Here is a 27,740-nt window from a genome sequence, read left to right on the forward strand (position 1 = left end):
GACATCTAGCCACCTTTAATTTTCTGAAAATGTCAAGTGTCTATCTGCAGCCAGACAACAGCAGGACAACAATCGATAGCCAGATAAAACACCAGGCACAGTAGACTCCAGCCTCCTCCTTTTAACTACATAACTGGCAGTTCTGTCCCGGGGGACTCAAGACAGCGGAGATAATTTACGGAGATAATTTACCGGGAGCCATTTCTGAATTATCACACGGCTGCTTTGAGATACCGCCACTGCCACAAACAAGAGCCCATTACCCAGTGATCCACTCAGCTATTTAACTCCTCTGCTGGACCTTATCTCCTTAACATTTGTGTGTGTGTGAGTGTGTCCATCTCAGGTGTGGTCTAGAGAGCCAGACTCCCTTATAGCGCGTAGTCCTGAATACTGATACTCCAGCTGCGATTCTGCAGATAGGGAGGGATAGTGGTGGTGGGGGAGAGAAGCAGCAAGACAGGATGGGAAAGGGAGGAGACAAAGAGGGAGAACAATGATAAAGGCAGTGTAGTGACCACAATGATCCCAGTTTACAGCAGAATGGAGAGACAGAGAGACCGATGGAAAGAGAGAGGAGCAGTCAGTTTACGAGCTGGACATTTTGGGCCCCTCTCTCTCTGATTGTCTGGTACCCCCCTCATTGAGATGAATTAGTCTGGCATTGGGAAGCAATGGTGGCAGCAACAGACCAACACACTGTAGTAACTATACCAGACCTTACAGTGACTCAACTTGGCAATGAAGGGGACTAGTTAGGAAGACTTTAACCCAAAACTAAAGTCTCCAGGCCACCAAAGTGCTCTGCTAAATGACTTAAATGTAAATGCAAAGTGGTCTTGAATCTAACGGAGGTATGAAAACTGATGATTTTAAAGTGAACCATTCAGATGTTACGACACAAATCTTTCAAGGTTACCATTCAACACCCTGGGGCTTAAAACTAAGTACATGAAGTTAGAGTGAAGAACATCAAGCAGGCATTTTCCTCATTCATTTGAAGGACATTTTGTTTTTCAATCTTTATTATTTACAATAAATCAGAGATAATAAAAGTTAATTGGTTTGTATAATTGTCTCCATCTTTATCTGATGAAGCGAAAAGCTCATTTATTTCGGAATTCAATGTTTATCAGTTCAGGAGCACATTTACCTAAATGTGGAAGTGTTGTTTATCTGTCTCCAGTCTTCTTCAGTATGACACACCAGTTCCCCTGGTCGTGGTAGCTTCTCTGTATGGCCACCCCTCTAACCCTGACACACAGCTCCTCTAGCTCCCCCTTCTGGAACACATGGTAGTAGCGGTGAAACACTGGGCTGGGAGCGGGGGCCTGGGCTTCATCCCCTCCCCTCCCCTGGTTACACCCTCCTCTCACTCCACCCTTGAGGTGCCAGGGCACCAGGAGGTCCTGGGAGTTGAAGGCAGTGCGGTTGGTGTGAATGCTCAGTTTTGCTGGACTCTCTGTCTCACGGTGGACCTTGGTGCAATCTGTGGCTATGCCTGAAAGATCCTGTGCTGTGTTGTGGGCGTCTGTGGTATTGCCTGAAAAATCCTGTGCTGTGTTGTGGGCGTCTGTGGTATTGCCTGAAAAGTCCTGTGCTGTGTTGTGGGCGTCTGTGGTATTGCCTGAAAAATCCTGTGCTGTGTTGTGGGCGTCTGTGGTATTGCCTGAAAAGTCCTGTGCTGTGTTGTGGGCGTCTGTGGTATTGCCTGAAAGATCCTGTGCTGTGTTGTGGGCGTCTGTGGTATTGCCTGAAAAGTCCTGTGCTGTGTTGTGGGTGTCTATGGTATTGCCTGTAAGACTCTTTGACTCCTGGTTGTTGTGGTCCGTGGAGTCGCCTGTAGGACCCTGTTGTCTGGTCTCTTTGAGATATTTGGACTTCTGCTTGTTATATTCTTGTTCCACAGCCCACACATAGATCAGCGCCCGTCCTCCAGGCCTCAGCAGTCGAACAAGTTCCTCAACCACAGCCTGCCTCCGCTTCTACACACACAAACACATAACTCAAACTACTACACTCGATTAAACATGAAATAAGATGTTTTAGTTCATGACCACTGACAGCTTGATAATGAAATAATCTCAATGTGAAATACAGAAATCATTAAATCAAGTTGAATTAAATCACTAAAAGGAAAGCATCTGTGTCGATGTGTGTGACCTGTGTGGAGAGGTGGTGTGTGACCTGTGTGGAGAGGTGGTGTATGACCTGTGTGGAGAGGTGGTGTGTGACCTGTGTGGAGAGGTGGTGTGTGACCTGTGTGGAGAGGTGGTGTGTGACCTGTGTGGAGAGGTGGTGTGTGACCTGTGTGGAGAGGTGGTGTGTGACCTGTGTGGAGAGGTGGTGTGTGACCTGTGTGGAGAGGTGGTGTGTGACCTGTGTGGAGAGGTGGTGTGTGACCTGTGTGGAGAGGTGGTGTGTGACCTGTGTGGAGAGGTGGTGTGTGACCTGTGTGGAGAGGTGGTGTGTGACCTGTGTGGAGAGGTGGTGTGTGACCTGTGTGGAGAGGTGGTGTGTGACCTGTGTGGAGAGGTGGTGTGTGACCTGTGTGGAGAGGTGGTGTGTGACCTGTGTGGAGAGGTGGTGTGTGACCTGTGTGGAGAGGTGGTGTGTGACCTGTGTGGAGAGGTGGTGTGTGACCTGTGTGGAGAGGTGGTGTGTGACCTGTGTGGAGAGGTGGTGTGTGACCTGTGTGGAGAGGTGGTGTGTGACCTGTGTGGAGAGGTGGTGTGTGACCTGTGTGGAGGTGGTGTATGACCTGTGTGGAGAGGTGGTGTGTGACCTGTGTGGAGAGGTGGTGTGTGACCTGTGTGGAGGTGGTGTGTGACCTGTGTGGAGGTGGTGTGTGACCTGTGTGGAGAGGTGGTGTGTGACCTGTGTGGAGAGGTGGTGTGTGACCTGTGTGGAGAGGTGGTGTGTGACCTGTGTGGAGGTGGTGTGTGACCTGTGTGGAGAGGTGGTGTGTGACCTGTGTGGAGAGGTGGTGTGTGACCTGTGTGGAGAGGTGGTGTGTGACCTGTGTGGAGAGGTGGTGTGTGACCTGTGTGGAGGTGGTGTATGACCGGTGTGGAGAGGTGGTGTGTGACCTGTGTGGAGAGGTGGTGTGTGACCTGTGTGGAGGTGGTGTATGACCTGTGTGGAGGTGGTGTATGACCTGTGTGGAGAGGTGGTGTATGACCTGTGTGGAGAGGTGGTGTGTGACCTGTGTGGAGAGGTGGTGTGTGACCTGTGTGGAGAGGTGGTGTGTGACCTGTGTGGAGAGGTGGTGTGTGACCTGTGTGGAGAGGTGGTGTGTGACCTGTGTGGAGAGGTGGTGTGTGACCTGTGTGGAGAGGTGGTGTGTGACCTGTGTGGAGAGGTGGTGTGTGACCTGTGTGGAGAGGTGGTGTGTGACCTGTGTGGAGAGGTGGTGTGTGACCTGTGTGGAGAGGTGGTGTGTGACCTGTGTGGAGAGGTGGTGTATGACCTGTGTGGAGAGGTGGTGTATGACCTGTGTGGAGAGGTGGTGTATGACCTGTGTGGAGAGGTGGTGTATGACCTGTGTGGAGAGGTGGTGTATGACCTGTGTGGAGAGGTGGTGTATGACCTGTGTGGAGAGGTGGTGTATGACCGCTATAGAGATGCAGGCATCACAGGTGTCACTGCGTAGAGGTACATTGAGGGCATCTGACACAAAGGCCTGGAAGCCTCTTTCAGAGCAGATCTGGACCAGAGCACTGCTACGGTCACAGCCCACCTACACACAGGAAGAACATACAAACACACACAACTTTATTAATCCATATAGCCCATACGTCGCAGAAGGTAGCCTACTGTTTAGTGTTGGGCTCGTAACCAAAAGGTTGCTAGATTGAATCCCCGAGCTGACAAGGTAAAAATCTGTCGTTCTGCACCTGAACAGGCAGTTAACCCACTGTTCCTAGGCCGTCATTGTAAATAAGAATTTGTTCTTTACTGACTTACCTGGTTAAATAAAATTAAAAATAACACACATGCAACACTTGCATTTTAATCTAAACTTCCTGATTAGTAATTAGTCCTTTTCCACAGTGTTCTGATTAAATAGTGAGAGGAATGAACACAATACTGATTATAAACCTCCTATATGACCCCAGCAAACCCCATTACTGGCCTGCCTTATCGAGAGAATCATTCACTTTCACATCCTCATCAAAGTCACCCAACTTATACCGCATAATGAAAATTATAGCCAGACTAGCCATCTGCAACAAGTCACAGCAGAGTAGGTGAGGAGAGAGCGAGGGAAATTGATAGCAGTAATAATCTTTTGAATAAAACTCTTGTTCAGGGGAGAAATGTAATTAAGCTTCATGAGTCATTTGCTCTAGCCTATAAGGAAGGGACTGGGGGAAGGCTGGAGGAGAGTTTCAGATATTCTGTTTTATCGTGCGCGCACACGCCACGAAATACACACTCACTCTTACACAGAGACAGACACACGAAGGTCAACATTTGCATTCAATTCAAAGTAGTGAAGTTATCACTATTAGAATGGCTGAGGGGGGAGTAGAGTCTCTGCAGGTATCCTAATCCATTTTCACAAAAGTAGAGTAGCATTCACAAGTCTTCGCTATGCCAGGAACATCGTGTAGAGACTGTTTTGGAGTCTTTGAAAGCCTATATGGTATATCTAAAGCATAGTCTGAGTACCAAGATAAAGGAAAAAGTTTTGTTTTATACAAATAATAAATGTTTACAAAAATAGTGTAGCATTTATAACTGTCGATTTTCTTCATCAGGCTTCACACAGCTGAGACGTGTACAAAAGTCAGAAAACGTGCATGATAGGCTAATGGAAGAGCGAGAACAGAACAGTAGGGTCAATAAACAGGACACTCTCTTCCATTGATAGTGTTAAAAGATGGAAGTATTTATAAATGACCCTCACAGATCCCCCTTACCGCAATCACATCCGGGTTGACGCCCAGGTACTTTCCATTCCCACAGCCCACATCAGCGAGAATGCTTCCTGGTTCTAGGGAAGACAGGAAGTGACACACGCGTGGCCAGGGAGAGTGTCGAGTGCTGCTGAAGTGACAAGCGATCTCCTCGTACACGCGGTGCACAAACTCCGCCTCCAGACGGCAGGCGTCAGTCTGGCTGCGAGGGAGGAAGGGGGGAGAGGGAGGGGCAGGAGGCTGCTGGCTGTCACAGGCCGAGGGGTAACCTGCACAGAAGAGAGACCGGGACAAAGGGGTCAGCACAGGTAAAGTTACACACAGAGACACATCAATCCCATCTGCTTTGAACAAATAAAAGAGCTCACCACAGTCACATGGTGTGCGGCGCACCTTACGGAAGGTGAGAGAGGTCCTGGTGCCCCTCCTACTTAGGGTGAGGTTACTATGGTTACTGAGGTCAGAGGTCACTGCAGCAGGGGATTTTGGGTCACAGGCTGGCACCACATCAAACTTCCTGGGGGTTATTCTGGAAAACCACAGAAAACACTCATTTAACTGGAAAGTTCCCCCAAATGTTGGTTTCCTTACTCTGTCAGTCAATAATCAAGGTAAGGACATCAATCCATGCTTTTGGTTTAGTGTCCATGGTACTGTTTACACATACTAACATTTTAGCATTTGTAGCACAAATCCTACTCAAGAAATGTGTTTGTTGTTAGCATTTTTCACACATAATGTTCACATCCTCCATAAGTGACTGTTGAGCTTCATAATAGATTTGAGATACTCTGGATGTTTTGAACCCGAAGCGTGGATTGCTGTCATACCTGTCCCTAGACTGTTAATGGTGTAAGGAAACCAATGTCATTTTGTAATTTGGTTGAACTGTCCCTACACCCACGAGTCTCAACCTCTCCCTTTAACCCCACTCCCTCTCTCTCTTACCCATGGGTCCACAGGTCTCAGCTCTCTCCCTCCCATCTCTCTCTCTTACCCGTGTGTCCATAGGTATCAGCTCTCTCCCTCCCCATCTCTCTCTTACCCGTGTGTCCATAGGTATCAGCTCTCTCTCCCTCCCCATCTCTCTCTTACCCGTGTGTCCATAGGTATCTGCTCTCTCCCTCCCCATCTCTCTCTCTTACCCGTGTGTCCATAGGTATCAGCTCTCTCTCCCTCCCCATCTCTCTCTTACCCGTGTGTCCATAGGTATCTGCTCTCTCCCTCCCCATCTCTCTCTTACCCGTGTGTCCATAGGTATCAGCTCTCTCTCCCTCCCCATCTCTCTCTCTTACCCGTGTGTCCATAGGTATCTGCTCTCTCCCTCCCCATCTCTCTCTCTTACCCGTGTGTCCATAGGTATCAGCTCTCTCTCCCTCCCCATCTCTCTCTCTTACCCGTGTGTCCATAGGTATCTGCTCTCTCCCTCCCCATCTCTCTCTTACCCGTGTGTCCATAGGTATCAGCTCTCTCCCTCCCCATCTCTCTCTCTTACCCGTGTGTCCATAGGTATCAGCTCTCTCTCCCTCCCCATCTCTCTCTCTTACCCGTGTGTCCATAGGTATCAGCTCTCTCTCCCTCCCCATCTCTCTCTCTTACCCGTGTGTCCATAGGTATCAGCTCTCTCTCCCTCCCCATCTCTCTCTTACCCGTGTGTCCATAGGTATCAGCTCTCTCTCCCTCCCCATCTCTCTCTTACCCGTGTGTCCATAGGTATCAGCTCTCTCTCCCTCCCCATCTCTCTCTCTTACCCGTGTGTCCATAGGTATCAGCTCTCTCTCCCTCCCCATCTCTCTCTCTTACCCGTGTGTCCATAGGTATCAGCTCTCTCTCCCTCCCCATCTCTCTCTTACCCGTGTGTTCATAGGTATCAGCTCTCTCTCCCTCCCCATCTCTCTCTCTTACCCGTGTGTCCATAGGTATCAGCTCTCTCTCCTCCCCATCTCTCTCTTACCCGTGTGTCCATAGGTATCAGCTCTCTCTCCCTCCCCATCTCTCTCTCTTACCCGTGTGTCCATAGGTATCAGCTCTCTCTCCCTCCCCATCTCTCTCTCTTACCCGTGTGTCCATAGGTATCTGCTCTCTCCCTCCCCATCTCTCTCTCTTACCCGTGTGTCCATAGGTATCAGCTCTCTCTCCCTCCCCATCTCTCTCTTACCCGTGTGTCCATAGGTATCAGCTCTCTCTCCCTCCCCATCTCTCTCTTACCCGTGTGTCCATAGGTATCAGCTCTCTCCCTCCCCATCTCTCTCTCTTACCCGTGTGTCCATAGGTATCAGCTCTCTCTCCCTCCCCATCTCTCTCTTACCCGTGTGTCCATAGGTATCAGCTCTCTCTCCCTCCCCATCTCTCTCTTACCCGTGTGTCCATAGGTATCAGCTCTCTCTCCCTCCCCATCTCTCTCTTACCCGTGTGTCCATAGGTATCAGCTCTCTCTCCCTCCCCATCTCTCTCTTACCTGTGTGTCCATAGGTATCAGCTCTCTCTCCCTCCCCATCTCTCTCTCTTACCCGTGTGTCCATAGGTATCAGCTCTCTCTCCCTCCCCATCTCTCTCTCTTACCCGTGTGTCCATAGGTATCTGCTCTCTCCCTCCCCATCTCTCTCTCTTACCCGTGTGTCCATAGGTATCAGCTCTCTCCCTCCCCATCTCTCTCTTACCCGTGTGTTCATAGGTATCTGCTCTCTCTCCCTCCCCATCTCTCTCTTACCCATGTGTCCATAGGTATCTGCTCTCTCCCTCCCCATCTCTCTCTTACCCATGTGTCCATAGGTATCAGCTCTCTCTCCCTCCCCATCTCTCTCTTTTACCCGTGTGTTCATAGGTATCTGCTCTCTCCCTCCCCATCTCTCTCTTACCCATGTGTCCATAGGTATCTGCTCTCTCCCTCCCCATCTCTCTCTTACCCATGTGTCCATAGGTATCTGCTCTCTCCCTCCCCATCTCTCTCTTACCCGTGTGTTCATAGGTATCAGCTCTCTCCCTCCCCATCTCTCTCTCTTACCCGTGTGTTCATAGGTATCAGCTCTCTCCCTCCCCATCTCTCTCTTACCCGTGTGTTCATAGGTATCTGCTCTCTCCCTCCCCATCTCTCTCTCTAACCCGTGTGTCCCTAGGTATCTGCTCTCTCCCTCCCCATCTCTCTCTCTTACCCATGTGTCCATAGGTATCTGCTCTCTCCCTCCCCATCTCTCTCTAACCCGTGTGTCCCTAGGTATCTGCTCTCTCCCTCCCCATCTCTCTCTCTTACCCATGTGTCCATAGGTATCTGCTCTCTCCCTCCCCATCTCTCTCTCTTACCCATGTGTCCATAGGTATCTGCTCTCTCCCTCCCCATCTCTCTCTCTCTAACCCGTGTGTCCCTAGGTATCTGCTCTCTCCCTCCCCATCTCTCTCTCTAACCCGTGTGTCCATAGGTATCTGCTCTCTCCTCCCCATCTCTCTCTCTTACCCATGTGTCCATAGGTATCTGCTCTCTCCTCCCCATCTCTCTCTCTTACCCATGTGTCCCTAGGTATCTGCTCTCTCCTCCCCATCTCTCTCTTACCCGTGTGTCCCTAGGTATCAGCTCTCTCTCCCTCCCCATCTCTCTCTCTTACCCGTGTGTCCATAGGTATCAGCTCTCTCTCCCTCCCCATCTCTCTCTTACCCGTGTGTCCATAGGTATCAGCTCTCTCCCTCCCCATCTCTCTCTTACCCGTGTGTCCATAGGTATCAGCTCTCTCTCCCTCCCCATCTCTCTCTTACCCGTGTGTCCATAGGTATCAGCTCTCTCTCCCTCCCCATCTCTCTCTTACCCGTGTGTCCATAGGTATCAGCTCTCTCCCTCCCCATCTCTCTCTTACCCGTGTGTCCATAGGTATCAGCTCTCTCTCCCTCCCCATCTCTCTCTTACCCGTGTGTCCATAGGTATCAGCTCTCTCTCCCTCCCCATCTCTCTCTTACCCATGTGTCCATAGGTATCAGCTCTCTCCCTCCCCATCTCTCTCTTACCCGTGTGTTCATAGGTATCTGCTCTCTCTCCCTCCCATCTCTCTCTTACCCGTGTGTCCATAGGTATCTGCTCTCTCCCTCCCCATCTCTCTCTTACCCGTGTGTTCATAGGTATCTGCTCTCTCCCTCCCCATCTCTCTCTTACCCATGTGTCCATAGGTATCTGCTCTCTCCCTCCCCATCTCTCTCTTACCCATGTGTCCATAGGTATCTGCTCTCTCCTCCCCATCTCTCTCTCTTACCCATGTGTCCATAGGTATCTGCTCTCTCCTCCCCATCTCTCTCTTACCCGTGTGTCCATAGGTATCTGCTCTCTCCTCCCCATCTCTCTCTCTTACCCGTGTGTTCATAGGTATCTGCTCTCTCTCCTCCCCATCTCTCTCTTACCCATGTGTTCATAGGTATCTGCTCTCTCTCCCTCCCCATCTCTCTCTTACCCGTGTGTCCATAGGTATCTGCTCTCTCCCTCCCCATCTCTCTCTTACCCGTGTGTTCATAGGTATCTGCTCTCTCCCTCCCCATCTCTCTCTCTTACCCGTGTGTCCATAGGTATCAGCTCTCTCTCCTCCCCATCTCTCTCTTACCCATGTGTTCATAGGTATCAGCTCTCTCTCCCTCCCCATCTCTCTCTTACCCGTGTGTTCATAGGTATCTGCTCTCTCTCCCTCCCCATCTCTCTCTTACCCATGTGTCCATAGGTATCTGCTCTCTCCCTCCCCATCTCTCTCTCTTACCCATGTGTCCATAGGTATCAGCTCTCTCCCTCCCCATCTCTCTCTTACCCGTGTGTTCATAGGTATCTGCTCTCTCTCCCTCCCCATCTCTCTCTTACCCGTGTGTCCATAGGTATCTGCTCTCTCCCTCCCCATCTCTCTCTTACCCGTGTGTTCATAGGTATCTGCTCTCTCCCTCCCCATCTCTCTCTCTTACCCATGTGTCCATAGGTATCTGCTCTCTCCCTCCCCATCTCTCTCTCTTACCCATGTGTCCATAGGTATCTGCTCTCTCCCTCCCCATCTCTCTCTCTACCCATGTGTCCATAGGTATCTGCTCTCTCCCTCCCCATCTCTCTCTTACCCATGTGTTCATAGGTATCTGCTCTCTCTCCTCCCCATCTCTCTCTCTTACCCATGTGTCCATAGGTATCTGCTCTCTCCCTCCCCATCTCTCTCTCTTACCCGTGTGTCCATAGGTATCAGCTCTCTCTCCCTCCCCATCTCTCTCTTACCCGTGTGTTCATAGGTATCTGCTCTCTCCCTCCCCATCTCTCTCTTACCCATGTGTCCATAGGTATCTGTTCTCTCCCTCCCCATCTCTCTCTTACCCATGTGTCCATAGGTATCAGCTCTCTCTCCCTCCCCATCTCTCTCTCTTACCCGTGTGTTCATAGGTATCTGCTCTCTCCCTCCCCATCTCTCTCTTACCCATGTGTCCATAGGTATCTGCTCTCTCCCTCCCCATCTCTCTCTTACCCATGTGTCCATAGGTATCTGCTCTCTCCTCCCCATCTCTCTCTCTTACCCGTGTGTTCATAGGTATCAGCTCTCTCTCCCTCCCCATCTCTCTCTCTTACCCGTGTGTTCATAGGTATCAGCTCTCTCCCTCCCCATCTCTCTCTTACCCGTGTGTTCATAGGTATCTGCTCTCTCCCTCCCCATCTCTCTCTCTAACCCGTGTGTCCCTAGGTATCTGCTCTCTCCTCCCCATCTCTCTCTTACCCATGTGTCCATAGGTATCTGCTCTCTCCCTCCCCATCTCTCTCTAACCCGTGTGTCCCTAGGTATCTGCTCTCTCCCTCCCCATCTCTCTCTCTTACCCATGTGTCCATAGGTATCTGCTCTCTCCCTCCCCATCTCTCTCTCTTACCCATGTGTCCATAGGTATCTGCTCTCTCCCTCCCCATCTCTCTCTCTCTAACCCGTGTGTCCCTAGGTATCTGCTCTCTCCCTCCCCATCTCTCTCTCTAACCCGTGTGTCCATAGGTATCTGCTCTCTCCTCCCCATCTCTCTCTCTTACCCATGTGTCCATAGGTATCTGCTCTCTCCCTCCCCATCTCTCTCTCTTACCCATGTGTCCCTAGGTATCTGCTCTCTCCTCCCCATCTCTCTCTTACCCGTGTGTCCCTAGGTATCAGCTCTCTCTCCCTCCCCATCTCTCTCTCTTACCCCGTGTGTCCATAGGTATCAGCTCTCTCTCCCTCCCCATCTCTCTCTTACCCGTGTGTCCATAGGTATCAGCTCTCTCCCTCCCCATCTCTCTCTTACCCGTGTGTCCATAGGTATCAGCTCTCTCCCTCCCAATCTCTCTCTTACCCGTGTGTCCATAGGTATCAGCTCCCTCTCTCCTCCCCATCTCTCTCTTACCCGTGTGTCCATAGGTATCAGCTCTCTCTCCTCCCCATCTCTCTCTTACCCGTGTGTCCATAGGTATCAGCTCTCTCTCCCTCCCCATCTCTCTCTTACCCGTGTGTCCATAGGTATCAGCTCTCTCTCCCTCCCCATCTCTCTCTTACCCGTGTGTCCATAGGTATCAGCTCTCTCTCCCTCCCCATCTCTCTCTCTTACCCGTGTGTCCATAGGTATCAGCTCTCTCTCCTCCCCATCTCTCTCTTACCCGTGTGTTCATAGGTATCAGCTCTCTCTCCCTCCCCATCTCTCTCTCTTACCCGTGTGTCCATAGGTATCAGCTCTCTCCCTCCCCATCTCTCTCTTACCTGTGTGTCCATAGGTATCAGCTCTCTCTCCTCCCCATCTCTCACTCTTACCCGTGTGTCCATAGGTATCAGCTCTTCTCCCTCCCCATCTCTCTCTCTTACCCATGTGTCCATAGGTATCTGCTCTCTCCCTCCCCATCTCTCTCTTACCCGTGTGTCCATAGGTATCAGCTCTCTCCTCCCCATCTCTCTCTTACCCGTGTGTTCATAGGTATCTGCTCTCTCTCCCTCCCCATCTCTCTCTTACCCATGTGTCCATAGGTATCTGCTCTCTCCTCCCCATCTCTCTCTTACCCATGTGTCCATAGGTATCAGCTCTCTCTCCCTCCCCATCTCTCTCTTACCCGTGTGTTCATAGGTATCTGCTCTCTCCCTCCCCATCTCTCTCTTACCCATGTGTCCATAGGTATCTGCTCTCTCCCTCCCCATCTCTCTCTTACCCATGTGTCCATAGGTATCTGCTCTCTCCCTCCCCATCTCTCTCTTACCCGTGTGTTCATAGGTATCAGCTCTCTCTCCTCCCCATCTCTCTTTACCCGTGTGTTCATAGGTATCAGCTCTCTCCTCCCCATCTCTCTCTTACCCGTGTGTTCATAGGTATCTGCTCTCTCCCTCCCCATCTCTCTCTCTAACCCGTGTGTCCCTAGGTATCTGCTCTCTCCTCCCCATCTCTCTCTCTTACCCATGTGTCCATAGGTATCTGCTCTCTCCCTCCCCATCTCTCTCTCTAACCCGTGTGTCCCTAGGTATCTGCTCTCTCCTCCCCATCTCTCTCTTACCCATGTGTCCATAGGTATCTGCTCTCTCCTCCCCATCTCTCTCTCTTACCCATGTGTCCATAGGTATCTGCTCTCTCCCTCCCCATCTCTCTCTCTAACCCGTGTGTCCCTAGGTATCTGCTCTCTCCTCCCCATCTCTCTCTCTAACCCGTGTGTCCATAGGTATCTGCTCTCTCCCTCCCCATCTCTCTCTCTTACCCATGTGTCCATAGGTATCTGCTCTCTCCCTCCCCATCTCTCTCTCTTACCCATGTGTCCCTAGGTATCTGCTCTCTCCTCCCCATCTCTCTCTTACCCGTGTGTCCCTAGGTATCAGCTCTCTCTCCCTCCCCATCTCTCTCTCTTACCCGGTGTCCATAGGCTTCAGCTCTCTCCCTCCCCATCTCTCTCTTACCCGTGTGTCCATAGGTATCAGCTCTCTCCCTCCCCATCTCTCTCTTACCCGTGTGTCCATAGGTATCAGCTCTCTCTCCCCTCCCAATCTCTCTCTTACCCGTGTGTCCATAGGTATCAGCTCTCTCTCCCTCTCCATCTCTCTCTTACCCGTGTGTCCATAGGTATCAGCTCTCTCTCCCTCCCCATCTCTCTCTTACCCGTGTGTCCATAGGTATCAGCTCTCTCTCCCTCCCCATCTCTCTCTTACCCGTGTGTCCATAGGTATCAGCTCTCTCTCTCCCTCCCCCATCTCTCTCTCTCTTACCCATGTGTCCATAGGTATCAGCTCTCTCTCCCTCCCCATCTCTCTCTTACCCGTGTGTTCATAGGTATCTGCTCTCTCTCCCTCCCCATCTCTCTCTTACCCGTGTGTCCATAGGTATCTGCTCTCTCCCTCCCCATCTCTCTTACCCGTGTGTTCATAGGTATCTGCTCTCTCCCTCCCCATCTCTCTCTCTTACCCATGTGTCCATAGGTATCTGCTCTCTCCTCCCCATCTCTCTCTCTTACCCATGTGTCCATAGGTATCTGCTCTCTCCTCCCCATCTCTCTCTCTTACCCATGTGTCCATAGGTATCTGCTCTCTCCTCCCCATCTCTCTTACCCGTGTGTCCATAGGTATCTGCTCTCTCCCTCCCCATCTCTCTCTCTTACCCGTGTGTCCATAGGTATCAGCTCTCTCTCCCTCCCCATCTCTCTCTTACCCGTGTGTCCATAGGTATCAGCTCTCTCTCCCTCCCCATCTCTCTCTTACCCGTGTGTCCATAGGTATCAGCTCTCTCTCCCTCCCCATCTCTCTCTTACCCGTGTGTCCATAGGTATCAGCTCTCTCTCCCTCCCCATCTCTCTCTTACCCGTGTGTCCATAGGTATCAGCTCTCTCTCCCTCCCCATCTCTCTTACCCGTGTGTCCATAGGTATCAGCTCTCTCTCCCTCCCCATCTCTCTCTTACCCGTGTGTCCATAGGTATCAGCTCTCTCTCCCTCCCCATCTCTCTTACCCGTGTGTCCATAGGTATCAGCTCTCTCTCCTCCCCATCTCTCTTACCCGTGTGTTCATAGGTATCAGCTCTCTCTCCCTCCCCATCTCTCTCTCTCTTACCCGTGTGTCCATAGGTATCAGCTCTCTCTCCCTCCCCATCTCTCTCTCTTACCTGTGTGTCCATAGGTATCAGCTCTCTCTCCCTCCCCATCTCTCACTCTTACCCGTGTGTCCATAGGTATCAGCTCTCTCTCCTCCCCATCTCTCTTACCCATGTGTCCATAGGTATCTGCTCTCTCCCTCCCCATCTCTCTCTCTTACCCGTGTGTCCATAGGTATCAGCTCTCTCTCCTCCCCATCTCTCTCTTACCCGTGTGTTCATAGGTATCTGCTCTCTCTCCCTCCCCATCTCTCTCTTACCCATGTGTCCATAGGTATCTGCTCTCTCCCTCCCCATCTCTCTTACCCATGTGTCCATAGGTATCAGCTCTCTCTCCCTCCCCATCTCTCTCTCTTACCCGTGTGTTCATAGGTATCTGCTCTCTCCCTCCCCATCTCTCTCTTACCCATGTGTCCATAGGTATCTGCTCTCTCCTCCCCATCTCTCTCTTACCCATGTGTCCATAGGTATCTGCTCTCTCCCTCCCCATCTCTCTCTTACCCGTGTGTTCATAGGTATCAGCTCTCTCTCCTCCCCATCTCTCTCTCTCTTACCCGTGTGTTCATAGGTATCAGCTCTCTCCCTCCCCATCTCTCTCTCTTACCCGTGTGTTCATAGGTATCCTCCCCTCTCTCTCTCTAACCCGTGTGTCCCTAGGTATCTGCTCTCTCCCTCCCCATCTCTCTCTTACCCATGTGTCCATAGGTATCTGCTCTCTCCCTCCCCATCTCTCTCTCTAACCCGTGTGTCCCTAGGTATCTGCTCTCTCCCTCCCCATCTCTCTCTCTTACCCATGTGTCCATAGGTATCTGCTCTCTCCCTCCCATCTCTCTCTTACCCATGTGTCCATAGGTATCTGCTCTCTCCCTCCCCATCTCTCTCTCTAACCCGTGTGTCCCTAGGTATCTGCTCTCCCTCCCCATCTCTCTCTAACCCGTGTGTCCATAGGTATCTGCTCTCTCCCTCCCCATCTCTCTCTTACCCATGTGTCCATAGGTATCTGCTCTCTCCCTCCCCATCTCTCTCTTACCCATGTGTCCCTAGGTATCTGCTCTCCCTCCCCATCTCTCTCTCTTACCCGTGTGTCCCTAGGTATCAGCTCTCTCCCTCCCCATCTCTCTCCTTACCCGTGTGTCCATAGGCTTCAGCTCTCTCTCCCTCCCCATCTCTCTCTTACCCGTGTGTCCATAGGTATCAGCTCTCTCCCTCCCCATCTCTCTCTTACCCGTGTGTCCATAGGTATCAGCTCTCTCTCCCTCCCAATCTCTCTCTTACCCGTGTGTCCATAGGTATCAGCTCTCTCCCTCTCCATCTCTCTCTTACCCGTGTGTCCATAGGTATCAGCTCTCTCTCCCTCCCCATCTCTCTCTTACCCGTGTGTCCAGGTATCAGCTCTCTCCCTCCCCATCTCTCTCTTACCCGTGTGTCCATAGGTATCAGCTCTCTCTCCCTCCCCATCTCTCTCTCTTACCCATGTGTCCATAGGTATCAGCTCTCTCTCCCTCCCCATCTCTCTCTTACCCGTGTGTTCATAGGTATCTGCTCTCTCTCCCTCCCCATCTCTCTCTTACCCGTGTGTCCATAGGTATCTGCTCTCTCCCTCCCCATCTCTCTCTTACCCGTGTGTTCATAGGTATCTGCTCTCTCCCTCCCCATCTCTCTCTTACCCATGTGTCCATAGGTATCTGCTCTCTCCCTCCCCATCTCTCTCTCTTACCCATGTGTCCATAGGTATCTGCTCTCTCCCTCCCCATCTCTCTCTCTTACCCATGTGTCCATAGGTATCTGCTCTCTCCCTCCCCATCTCTCTCTTACCCGTGTGTCCATAGGTATCTGCTCTCTCCCTCCCCATCTCTCTCTTACCCGTGTGTCCATAGGTATCTGCTCTCTCTCCCTCCCCATCTCTCTCTTACCCGTGTGTCCATAGGTATCAGCTCTCTCCCTCCCCATCTCTCTTACCCGTGTGTCCATAGGTATCAGCTCTCTCTCCTCCCCATCTCTCTCTTACCCGTGTGTCCATAGGTATCAGCTCTCTCCCTCCCCATCTCTCTCTTACCCGTGTGTCCATAGGTATCAGCTCTCTCTCCCTCCCCATCTCTCTCTTACCCGTGTGTCCATAGGTATCAGCTCTCTCCCTCCCCATCTCTCTCTCTTACCCGTGTGTCCATAGGTATCAGCTCTCTCTCCCTCCCCATCTCTCTCTTACCCGTGTGTTCATAGGTATCAGCTCTCTCTCCTCCCATCTCTCTCTCTTACCCGTGTGTCCATAGGTATCAGCTCTCTCTCCTCCCCATCTCTCTTACCTGTGTGTCCATAGGTATCAGCTCTCTCCTCCCCATCTCTCACTCTTACCCGTGTGTCCATAGGTATCAGCTCTCTCCCTCCCCATCTCTCTCTCTTACCCATGTGTCCAGGTATCTGCTCTCTCCTCCCCATCTCTCTTACCCGTGTGTCCATAGGTATCAGCTCTCTCTCCTCCCCATCTCTCTCTTACCCGTGTGTTCATAGGTATCTGCTCTCTCTCCCTCCCCATCTCTCTCTTACCCATGTGTCCATAGGTATCTGCTCTCTCCCTCCCCATCTCTCTCTTACCCATGTGTCCATAGGTATCAGCTCTCTCTCCTCCCCATCTCTCTCTCTTACCCGTGTGTTCATAGGTATCTGCTCTCTCCTCCCCATCTCTCTCTTACCCATGTGTCCATAGGTATCTGCTCTCTCCTCCCCATCTCTCTCTTACCCATGTGTCCATAGGTATCTGCTCTCTCCCTCCCCATCTCTCTCTCTACCCGTGTGTTCATAGGTATCAGCTCTCTCCTCCCCATCTCTCTCTCTTACCCGTGTGTTCATAGGTATCAGCTCTCTCCTCCCCATCTCTCTCTTACCCGTGTGTTCATAGGTATCTGCTCTCTCCCTCCCCATCTCTCTCTCTAACCCGTGTGTCCCTAGGTATCTGCTCTCTCCCTCCCCATCTCTCTCTCTTACCCATGTGTCCATAGGTATCTGCTCTCTCCTCCCCATCTCTCTCTCTAACCCGTGTGTCCCTAGGTATCTGCTCTTCCTCCCCATCTCTCTCTCTTACCCATGTGTCCATAGGTATCTGCTCTCTCCCCTCCCCATCTCTCTCTCTTACCCATGTGTCCATAGGTATCTGCTCTCTCCCTCCCCATCTCTCTCTCTAACCCGTGTGTCCCTAGGTATCTGCTCTCTCCCTCCCCATCTCTCTCTCTAACCCGTGTGTCCATAGGTATCTGCTCTCTCCCTCCCCATCTCTCTTACCCATGTGTCCATAGGTATCTGCTCTCTCCTCCCCATCTCTCTCTCTTACCCATGTGTCCCTAGGTATCTGCTCTCTCCCTCCCCATCTCTCTCTCTTACCCGTGTGTCCCTAGGTATCAGCTCTCTCCCTCCCCATCTCTCTCTCTTACCCGTGTGTCCATAGGCTTCAGCTCTCTCCCTCCCCATCTCTCTCTTACCCGTGTGTCCATAGGTATCAGCTCTCTCCCTCCCCATCTCTCTCTTACCCGTGTGTCCATAGGTATCAGCTCTCTCTCCTCCCAATCTCTCTCTTACCCGTGTGTCCATAGGTATCAGCTCTCTCTCCCTCTCCATCTCTCTCTTACCCGTGTGTCCATAGGTATCAGCTCTCTCTCCTCCCCATCTCTCTCTTACCCGTGTGTCCATAGGTATCAGCTCTCTCTCCCTCCCCATCTCTCTCTTACCCGTGTGTCCATAGGTATCAGCTCTCTCTCCCTCCCCATCTCTCTCTTACCCATGTGTCCATAGGTATCAGCTCTCTCTCCTCCCCATCTCTCTCTTACCCGTGTGTTCATAGGTATCTGCTCTCTCCCTCCCCATCTCTCTCTTACCCGTGTGTGTCCATAGGTATCTGCTCTCTCCCTCCCCATCTCTCTCTTACCCGTGTGTTCATAGGTATCTGCTCTCTCCCTCCCCATCTCTCTCTCTCTTACCCATGTGTCCATAGGTATCTGCTCTCTCCCTCCCCATCTCTCTCTCTTACCCATGTGTCCATAGGTATCTGCTCTCTCCTCCCCATCTCTCTCTCTTACCCATGTGTCCATAGGTATCTGCTCTCTCCCTCCCCATCTCTCTCTTACCCGTGTGTCCATAGGTATCTGCTCTCTCCCTCCCCATCTCTCTCTCTTACCCGTGTGTTCATAGGTATCTGCTCTCTCCCTCCCCATCTCTCTCTCTTACCCATGTGTTCATAGGTATCTGCTCTCTCTCCTCCCCATCTCTCTCTTACCCGTGTGTCCATAGGTATCTGCTCTCTCCCTCCCCATCTCTTACCCGTGTGTTCATAGGTATCTGCTCTCTCCCTCCCCATCTCTCTCTCTTACCCGTGTGTCCATAGGTATCAGCTCTCTCTCCCTCCCCATCTCTCTCTCTTACCCATGTGTTCATAGGTATCAGCTCTCTCTCCCTCCCCATCTCTCTCTTACCCGTGTGTTCATAGGTATCTGCTCTCTCCTCCCTCCCCATCTCTCTCTCTTACCCATGTGTCCATAGGTATCTGCTCTCTCCTCCCCATCTCTCTCTTACCCATGTGTCCATAGGTATCAGCTCTCTCTCCCTCCCCATCTCTCTTACCCGTGTGTTCATAGGTATCTGCTCTCTCCCTCCCCATCTCTCTTACCCGTGTGTCCATAGGTATCTGCTCTCCCTCCCCATCTCTCTCTTACCCGTGTGTTCATAGGTATCTGCTCTCTCCCTCCCCATCTCTCTCTCTTACCCATGTGTCCATAGGTATCTGCTCTCTCCTCCCCATCTCTCTCTCTTACCCATGTGTCCATAGGTATCTGCTCTCTCCTCCCCATCTCTCTCTTACCCATGTGTCCATAGGTATCTGCTCTCTCCTCCCCATCTCTCTCTTACCCATGTGTTCATAGGTATCTGCTCTCTCTCCCTCCCCATCTCTCTCTCTTACCCATGTGTCCATAGGTATCTGCTCTCCCTCCCCATCTCTCTCTCTTACCCGTGTGTCCATAGGTATCAGCTCTCTCTCCCTCCCCATCTCTCTCTTACCCGTGTGTTCATAGGTATCTGCTCTCTCCCTCCCCATCTCTCTCTTACCCATGTGTCCATAGGTATCTGCTCTCTCCCTCCCCATCTCTCTCTTACCCATGTGTCCATAGGTATCAGCTCTCTCTCCCTCCCCATCTCTCTCTTTACCCGTGTGTTCATAGGTATCTGCTCTCTCCTCCCCATCTCTCTCTTACCCATGTGTCCATAGGTATCTGCTCTCTCCCTCCCCATCTCTCTCTTACCCATGTGTCCATAGGTATCTGCTCTCTCCTCCCCATCTCTCTCTCTTACCCGTGTGTTCATAGGTATCAGCTCTCTCCCTCCCCATCTCTCTCTCTTACCCGTGTGTTCATAGGTATCAGCTCTCTCCCTCCCCATCTCTCTCTTACCCGTGTGTTCATAGGTATCTGCTCTCTCCCTCCCCATCTCTCTCTCTAACCCGTGTGTCCCTAGGTATCTGCTCTCTCCTCCCCATCTCTCTCTTACCCATGTGTCCATAGGTATCTGCTCTCTCCCTCCCCATCTCTCTCTCTAACCCGTGTGTCCCTAGGTATCTGCTCTCTCCTCCCCATCTCTCTCTCTTACCCATGTGTCCATAGGTATCTGCTCTCTCCCTCCCCATCTCTCTCTCTTACCCATGTGTCCATAGGTATCTGCTCTCTCCTCCCCATCTCTCTCTAACCCGTGTGTCCCTAGGTATCTGCTCTCTCCTCCCCATCTCTCTCTCTAACCCGTGTGTCCATAGGTATCTGCCTCTCCCTCCCATCTCTCTCTCTCTTACCCATGTGTCCATAGGTATCTGCTCTCTCCTCCCCATCTCTCTCTCTTACCCATGTGTCCCTAGGTATCTGCTCTCTCCCTCCCCATCTCTCTCTTACCCGTGTGTCCCTAGGTATCAGCTCTCTCTCCCTCCCCATCTCTCTCTCTTACCCGTGTGTCCATAGGTATCAGCTCTCTCCCTCCCCATCTCTCTCTTACCCGTGTGTCCATAGGTATCAGCTCTCTCCCTCCCCATCTCTCTCTTACCCGTGTGTCCATAGGTATCAGCTCTCTCTCCCTCCCATCTCTCTCTTACCCGTGTGTCCATAGGTATCAGCTCTCTCTCCCTCCCCATCTCTCTCTTACCCGTGTGTCCATAGGTATCAGCTCTCTCTCCCTCCCCATCTCTCTCTTACCCGTGTGTCCATAGGTATCAGCTCTCTCTCCCTCCCCATCTCTCTCTTACCCGTGTGTCCATAGGTATCAGCTCTCTCCTCCCCATCTCTCTCTTACCCGTGTGTCCATAGGTATCAGCTCTCTCCTCCCCATCTCTCTCTTACCCGTGTGTCCATAGGTATCAGCTCTCCTCCCCATCTCTCTTACCCGTGTGTTCATCAGCTCTCCCTCCCCATCTCTCTCTCTTACCCGTGTGTCCATAGGTATCAGCTCTCTCTCCTCCCCATCTCTCTCTCTTACCTGTGTGTCCATAGGTATCAGCTCTCTCCCTCCCCATCTCTCACTCTTACCCGTGTGTCCATAGGTATCAGCTCTCCCTCCCCATCTCTCTCTTACCCATGTGTCCATAGGTATCTGCTCTCTCCTCCCCATCTCTCTCTTACCCGTGTGTCCATAGGTATCAGCTCTCTCTCCCTCCCCATCTCTCTCTTACCCGTGTGTCATAGGTATCTGCTCTCTCTCCTCCCATCCTCTCTTACCCATGTGTCCTCTCTCTCTTACCCATGTGTCCATAGGTATCAGCTCTCTCTCCCTCCCCATCTCTCTCTTACCCGTGTGTTCATAGGTATCTGCTCTCTCCCTCCCCATCTCTCTCTTACCCATGTGTCCATAGGTATCTGCTCTCTCCCTCCCCATCTCTCTCTTACCCATGTGTCCATAGGTATCTGCTCTCTCCTCCCCATCTCTCTCTCTTACCCGTGTGTTCATAGGTATCAGCTCTCTCTCCCTCCCCATCTCTCTCTTACCGTGTGTTCATAGGTATCAGCTCTCTCCCTCCCCATCTCTCTCTTACCCGTGTGTTCATAGGTATCTGCTCTCTCCCTCCCCATCTCTCTCTCTAACCCGTGTGTCCATAGGTATCTGCTCTCTCCCTCCCCATCTCTCTTACCCATGTGTCCATAGGTATCTGCTCTCTCCCTCCCCATCTCTCTCTCTAACCCGTGTGTCCCTAGGTATCTGCTCTCTCCTCCCCATCTCTCTCTCTTACCCATGTGTCCATAGGTATCTGCTCTCTCCCTCCCCATCTCTCTCTCTTACCCATGTGTCCATAGGTATCTGCTCTCTCCCTCCCCATCTCTCTTACCCGTGTGTCCATAGGTATCTGCTCTCTCCCTCCCCATCTCTCTCTCTAACCCGTGTGTCCATAGGTATCTGCTCTCTCCTCCCCATCTCTCTCTCTCTTACCCGTGTGTCCATAGGTATCTGCTCTCCCTCCCCATCTCTCTCTCTTACCCATGTGTCCCAGGTATCTGCTCTCCTCCCCATCTCTCTCTTACCCGTGTGTCCCTAGGTATCAGCTCTCTCTCCCTCCCCATCTCTCTCTCTTACCCGTGTGTCCATAGGTATCAGCTCTCTCTCCCTCCCCATCTCTCTCTTACCCGTGTGTCCATAGGTATCAGCTCTCTCCCTCCCCATCTCTCTCTTACCCGTGTGTCCATAGGTATCAGCTCTCTCTCCCTCCCCATCTCTCTCTTACCCGTGTGTCCATAGGTATCAGCTCTCTCTCCCTCCCCATCTCTCTTACCCGTGTGTCCATAGGTATCAGCTCTCTCCCTCCCCATCTCTCTCTTACCCGTGTGTCCATAGGTATCAGCTCTCTCCCTCCCCATCTCTCTCTTACCCGTGTGTCCATAGGTATCAGCTCTCTCTCCCTCCCCATCTCTCTCTTACCCATGTGTCCATAGGTATCAGCTCTCTCCTCCCCATCTCTCTCTCCCCATCTGCTCTCTCCCTCCCATCTCTCTTACCCGTGTGTCCATAGGTATCTGCTCTCTCCCTCCCCATCCCCACCCGTGTGTTCTCTCTCTCTCCCTACCCGTGTGTCCATAGGTATCTGCTCTCTCCCTCCCCATCTCTCTCTCTTACCCATGTGTCCATAGGTATCTGCTCTCTCCCTCCCCATCTCTCTCTCTTACCCGTGTGTCCATAGGTATCAGCTCTCTCCCTCCCCATCTCTCCTACCCGTGTGTCCATAGGTATCTGCTCTCTCCCTCCCCATCTCTCTCTTACCCGTGTGTGTGTCCATAGGTATCAGCTCTCTCTCCCTCCCCCCTCTTACCCGTGTGTCATAGGTATCTGCTCTCTCCCTCCCCATCTCTCTCTTACCCGTGTGTCCATAGGTATCAGCTCTCTCCCTCCCCATCTCTCTCTCTTACCCGTGTGTCCATAGGTATCAGCTCTCTCTCCCTCCCCATCTCTCTCTCTTACCCATGTGTAGGTATGTCCATAGGTATCTGCTCTCTCCCTCCCCATCTCTCTCTTACCCGTGTGTCCATAGGTATCTGCTCTCTCCCTCCCCATCTCTACCCATGTGTCCATAGGTATCAGCTCTCTCCCTCCCCATCTCTCTCTTACCCGTGTGTCCATAGGTATCTGCTCTCTCTCCTCCCCATCTCTCTCTTACCCGTGTGTCCATAGGTATCTCTCCCCATCTGCTCTCTCCCTCCCCATCTCTCTTACCCATGTGTCCATAGGGCTCTCTCCCTATCTTACCCATGTGTCCATAGGTATCTCTCTCCCTCCCCATCTCTCTCTCTTACCCGTGTGTCCATAGGTATCAGCTCTCTCTCCCTCCCCATCTCTCTCTCTTACCCGTGTGTCCATAGGTATCTGCTCTCTCCCTCCCCATCTCTCTCTCTTACCCGTGTGTCCATAGGTATCTGCTCTCTCCCTTCATCACCAGGAGACTGCGCCGTGGCAACACTACGGCAACCGAGCGGCCTTCAGGATGACGAAAATCCATCACCGTCTGCAATGAGAGATAAATGGAACGAGAGGGAGACAGAGAGATGGCGAGAGAGAGAGAGTGACAGGATATAATGGAATTTCAGAACCGGTGTGTTACAAACCAGGAACAGATCACAACATTCACCTCCATGAAATCACAGGCCTTACTGATATCTACATGCTCATACACACACGATCTGGGCTCTCTTCCTCCTCTCAGATCATCTGGGGAGTATCACCCCATCAACAGAACCACTCAGCTGTGACCAAATCAATCCAGAACCAGACAGCTTCTCTATGCTACAACCCCAAGCAATTATTCACACAAACACACACAATGGTTACTGATTCATGACCTTTTCCTGACAACTTCCTGTTAAATGATTACTGCAGAGGAAACAAAGATATCCTCCAGTCAGTCCAGATAACCTACTGCACTACAACGTCAGAAATATTAACACATACCTACATGTACATACTACCTCTGTAGCGGCACCCCCCTGTTTATACTCTTCTTTTTCACTGCTCCTCTTTAATTACTTGTTACTTTTATCCAGATTTTTTGAAACTGCACTGTTGGTTAGGGGCTCGTATGTAAGCATTTCACCAATATGACTAATACATTTTGATTTGAGTATAATAATATAATAATAATAATAATAATAATAATAATAATATATGCCATTTAGCGGACGCTTTTATCCAAAGCGACTTACAGTCATGTGTGCATACATTCTACGTATGGGTGGTCCCGGGAATCGAACCCACTACCCTGGCGTTACAAGCGCCATGCTCTACCAACTGAGCTACAGAAGGACCTACAGTAAAAGCCTAACTATCGCTTACAGCGGCCTATTCATTTCTACTGAACAAAGACATTGCCAACCACTCAAACCTGTCAACTAGTACATTACAACTTACAAAACAGAGACGTCCCTCCATCACAAAGACACATTACAGTATCAAACGCTCACTCAACACTGCTTACCACAGCTTTTATATTATACCATATTAACTATCAGTCAAGGCTGTCAACTTCTCTCCTATCAGTCTGGGCATAAAACTTCCCTTCACATGGAGAAGTTCCTTATCATTCTGTCAGGCGGTACGGTACTCTGTCTGTAATTTATCTTGTGGTGTAAGACCACTGCAGGAGCAGAGGAACAGAGGTTTTGATTTATTTAACCAGGCAAGTCAGTTAAGGACAAATTCTTATTTAAGGCCTAGGAACAGTGGGTCAACTGCCTTGTTCATGGGCAGAATGACAGATAGCTGTGACAGGGAACAACTTCACACAGACATATGGAATCTCTTCCCCCTTCCAACATCTGTCTTTGCATTTCTTTCATTAATTCACCAAAAAGAAGCAGTCTTCAAAGACACGCATCATTAACTCAGTCTATGAGACGGAACTCTCCACTCTAGTTTGTGTGTGTGTCTTGCGGGATCCTAAGTAGCATTGTGAGGGCCTCTCCAGCGAAGAAAGGTCTTAAACATAACTAACCCTCCATTAGACTGCAAAACCTTAACACACACACACGTGCAAACTCACACTTCCTCATCCTCAATCCTTTAATTAGACTGCCACAGTAACACGCTCAGAAAAACTCTGAAAAGCTTTTTCCACTGCCTTGAGAGAGAGACGGAGAGAAAGGGTGGGGGACAGAGTATAGACTTAATGGTCTGTGAGGACATTAAAACAGATTGAAGATATACCTTAGCCCCCAGGCTTAGGGAGAGGATGAGGTCTTCAAAGGCAGAGTGAGTGTCCACATGAGGAGGAATACCTAACAGCAACACAAATAAACCATAAGCTCAATGGTATGCCTTTAAACACCAGCACTGTTAACATGAGTTATCCAAACATCAACCAGTACAAAGGTCTATAAATTCCCTCTGAATAACTGACACAATGATTGTGTTCATTTCCAGTTCCACACACTTCACAGTCTGATTCTACAGCAGCATTGATTCTACCTTCATTGTCCTCTGCCTTCTGACTGCAGAGCACGCTGCCCCTGTGTGGTCAAGGAGGGTACTACAGCTGCTGGATGAGATTAGACTCACCTTGTCCAGACTGATACTGGTTCACAGTCAGCTGGTCTGGCATGACTTCTGTGTGTCTGTCCCTCACACACCTCTCCAGCACAGGGACACACACCTGGGGAAGACCTGGGAACAAGACCACAAACATCAATTTATAGCAAGGGAACCACTGAATATATTCCATACACAAACACCATACAATATTATGATGGTCATAGGGACTGACAAGACACACATACCTCCAGGTAACGGTTTGTCTTTGTCCACGTTGTTGTTGTCATAGTGAAACTCGTAACCAAAATGCTTCACTCTCCTGTGCTTCAGGACTTTCTGCACTGGAAGACAAACAACAATTATTAGCCAGTGACTGAAACCTGCACAGGCACTGACAGTTGGTTGATTGGTTGTTTGGGGACCTACATGGTGAATATGTAACACACAGTCTGGATTTTTTTGTTGTCATTTAGCAGATGAGCTTATCCAAAGAGACTTATATGATCAATTAGGGTTAAGTGCCCTGCTCAAGGGCACAGACAGATTTTTCACCTAGTCGACTCAAACCAGCGACCTTTTGGTTACAGGCCCAACACTCCTAACTGCTAGGCTACCTGCTGTGTGACAGTGCTTCATTTTGGAAATGGTCCTCAAGTCTTTTCAAACAGCTCTTACACTAAAAGGGCATTATAATTTTCACAGTATTATTCCAAACTCATAGTGTGGAAATATAAAGTCACGTTTTTGACTGCACATACAAGCCAGAATGTTGAATAAAATGTATATTTGAACTTACTATGCCAATTGTCCATGGTATTAGTCCTTCAGCTGCTCTAAATTTGAGACAAAATATCTACAGGAAAGTATTGTTTCCCTTTTAGAGCACCGGTACTGAAGTTGACGTTTCTATTCCCTGGCACAGGCGCAAAACCATGTAAACACCCGGAAGACTTTGGTTAGTATGCATGGTTCGCATCTGTGTATTTCTGTCTTGTGCACGCGCCTCCAGTCATGAGCAAACATCTGTTTTAATTGCCACACACATAGATCCGTGTTTTGAAGTTGGTTGAATAATACTTTCCTGAGGATATTTTGTCTCAAATTTCAACCAGCTGAGGGACCAACACCACAGACAAATGGCAGAGTAAGTTTAATTATTATATTTTTCAACATTAGTGACAGATAAGGGACGTTTAGGATCGTTCTATATAAATGTGTGTGCGTTGTCCACATAACTTGTAGTCGTCGCCACATTCTGTCACTAGTCGATTGGTTGACTGATTGATCAGAAGGAATAACACATATTTAAAATATCTGAACAGGGCCCATGTGTTGTGTCTGTGAAGGAGTGGTTTAAATCCGACTGCCCACCAGTGACATCCTCATCGTGGGACGTCCAGTCAATAGCATCCAGCAGGAGAGCCTCTTCCTCTGGAGACACAAACTCCTCAACCAGCACCAACCCTGGGGGGAGGTCCACACAACCCCACAACTCACTGTCCACTGCAAGGAGACAGACACAAACAAGTTACTACACGGAGCATAACACACACACAATTTTTTTTCTTCTTCAGATCTGACTGAGTCAACTATGGTGACCCCCACACACACCTATTTACCTGTGTTGACATAGCTCAGGTACAGTGTGACAATCTGGTCCCCACGCTGCAGCTGTCGTCCGTTGAGGGCGTGTCCTCTCTGGGCGCTGACCTCTGACCTGTAGGTCACTAGGGCGTAGGGTTTGTGTGGAGGCATAAGCAGGATTTCTACCTCGCCGACCTCTCCCAGCACGTCCTGGAGCTGCTCACGGCTCACACCGTTACCTAGCCCACCATTAGCCACCACCAGGCTCTGCAGAGAAACATCAATGTAGCTAGCATTAAAGTCCTAGACCGTGTCTGTTATTTTCTCAAATAGCTACCTAGTCACATTGCACAGTATATAGCTATTGTATTCGTGTTCAGTCTACTTTATAAACGTACAGATGTGTTCTTGCTGTCAAGCAGCTAGCTACAGGTGCTAGCTTCAGTAGCTAACACGTAAACTAGCTTACTCTCCCCGCAAAACAAAGACTGCCGTTATTACCTTGGTGGGCTGTGATACTGTGCTTATACCCTCATGTTTCAGTAAAGTATGACTGGCTTTGATTTGCTTTCGGAGAAGTTTCTTCTCTTCTTTACTTCTCCTGACAGCTTTCACGTTTTCACAGCAGGACTCCATGGTGTAACTACTAAATAAGTCCCCACTGCTACACAGACCTGAGAATTGCTTCCGGAATTACGTAAAATACATATCCAGGCGTTGTTGTAATATCTGGAAAGCGTCAGCAAAACCTAGGCAAGAGGAATGCGCCTCATACAGTCGTGTTCCCCTAATCAGACTTTGCGAATGCATGCCAGATCTTACAACCCCAGGATAGGTATTTTACGGATCACATGCTACAGTGAGCTGGTGCTAGTCTTGCTAACACCAGTCTCACTCTAAATTCTTGATTTGTGTATAGTCATGTGGGTAGCCTGTCAACCAGGGTATAATCTGTTGCAAGACTGCACAGTTGATGACATTGCACACAATCATTGGTTGATGCATGCAACGCCTGAGCAATAGGAATATGACGCCTAGCTGAAAAATGAGCTCCTGTATATATTGAGATTTAAATGTTTTTTTAGAGTGAAGTACATCGAAAAAATCAAGAGAAAACTGCAAGACTCAATAGAAGACAAAACAAGGA

The 27,740-nt window shown here is 50.4% G+C and overlaps 1 protein-coding gene across 15 annotated transcripts; it reads right to left on the bottom strand.

The window, feature by feature from the left end:
• Positions 1-27,436, bottom strand: alkbh8 (alkB homolog 8, tRNA methyltransferase). Of its 15 annotated transcripts, XM_052505979.1 has the most exons (14): positions 27,095-27,436; positions 26,629-26,860; positions 26,381-26,512; positions 25,255-25,350; positions 25,037-25,141; positions 24,686-24,756; positions 22,885-22,991; positions 5,291-5,451; positions 4,926-5,191; positions 3,470-3,739; positions 3,158-3,229; positions 2,188-2,259; positions 1,154-1,985; positions 1-413 (listed from the first exon to the last, which is right to left on the bottom strand). In XM_052505979.1, the coding sequence occupies exons 1-13, from the start codon at positions 27,227-27,229 to the stop codon at positions 1,173-1,175; spliced, it is 2,532 nt and encodes an 843-aa protein (XP_052361939.1). In that variant the 5' UTR covers positions 27,230-27,436; the 3' UTR covers positions 1-413; positions 1,154-1,172. The 15 variants fall into 15 exon arrangements, with proteins under 15 accessions (XP_052361939.1, XP_052361968.1, XP_052362020.1 ...); XM_052506008.1 differs by lacking the exons at positions 1-413; positions 3,158-3,229 and having other exon boundaries at positions 993-1,985; positions 2,188-2,211; positions 3,398-3,739; positions 27,095-27,429; XM_052506060.1 differs by lacking the exons at positions 1-413; positions 3,158-3,229 and having other exon boundaries at positions 993-1,985; positions 27,095-27,426.
• Between the last annotated feature and the right edge of the window lie 304 nt (positions 27,437-27,740).

This window comes from Oncorhynchus keta, chromosome 1 (genome assembly GCF_023373465.1).
Source record: "Oncorhynchus keta strain PuntledgeMale-10-30-2019 chromosome 1, Oket_V2, whole genome shotgun sequence".
NCBI lineage: Eukaryota > Metazoa > Chordata > Actinopteri > Salmoniformes > Salmonidae > Oncorhynchus > Oncorhynchus keta.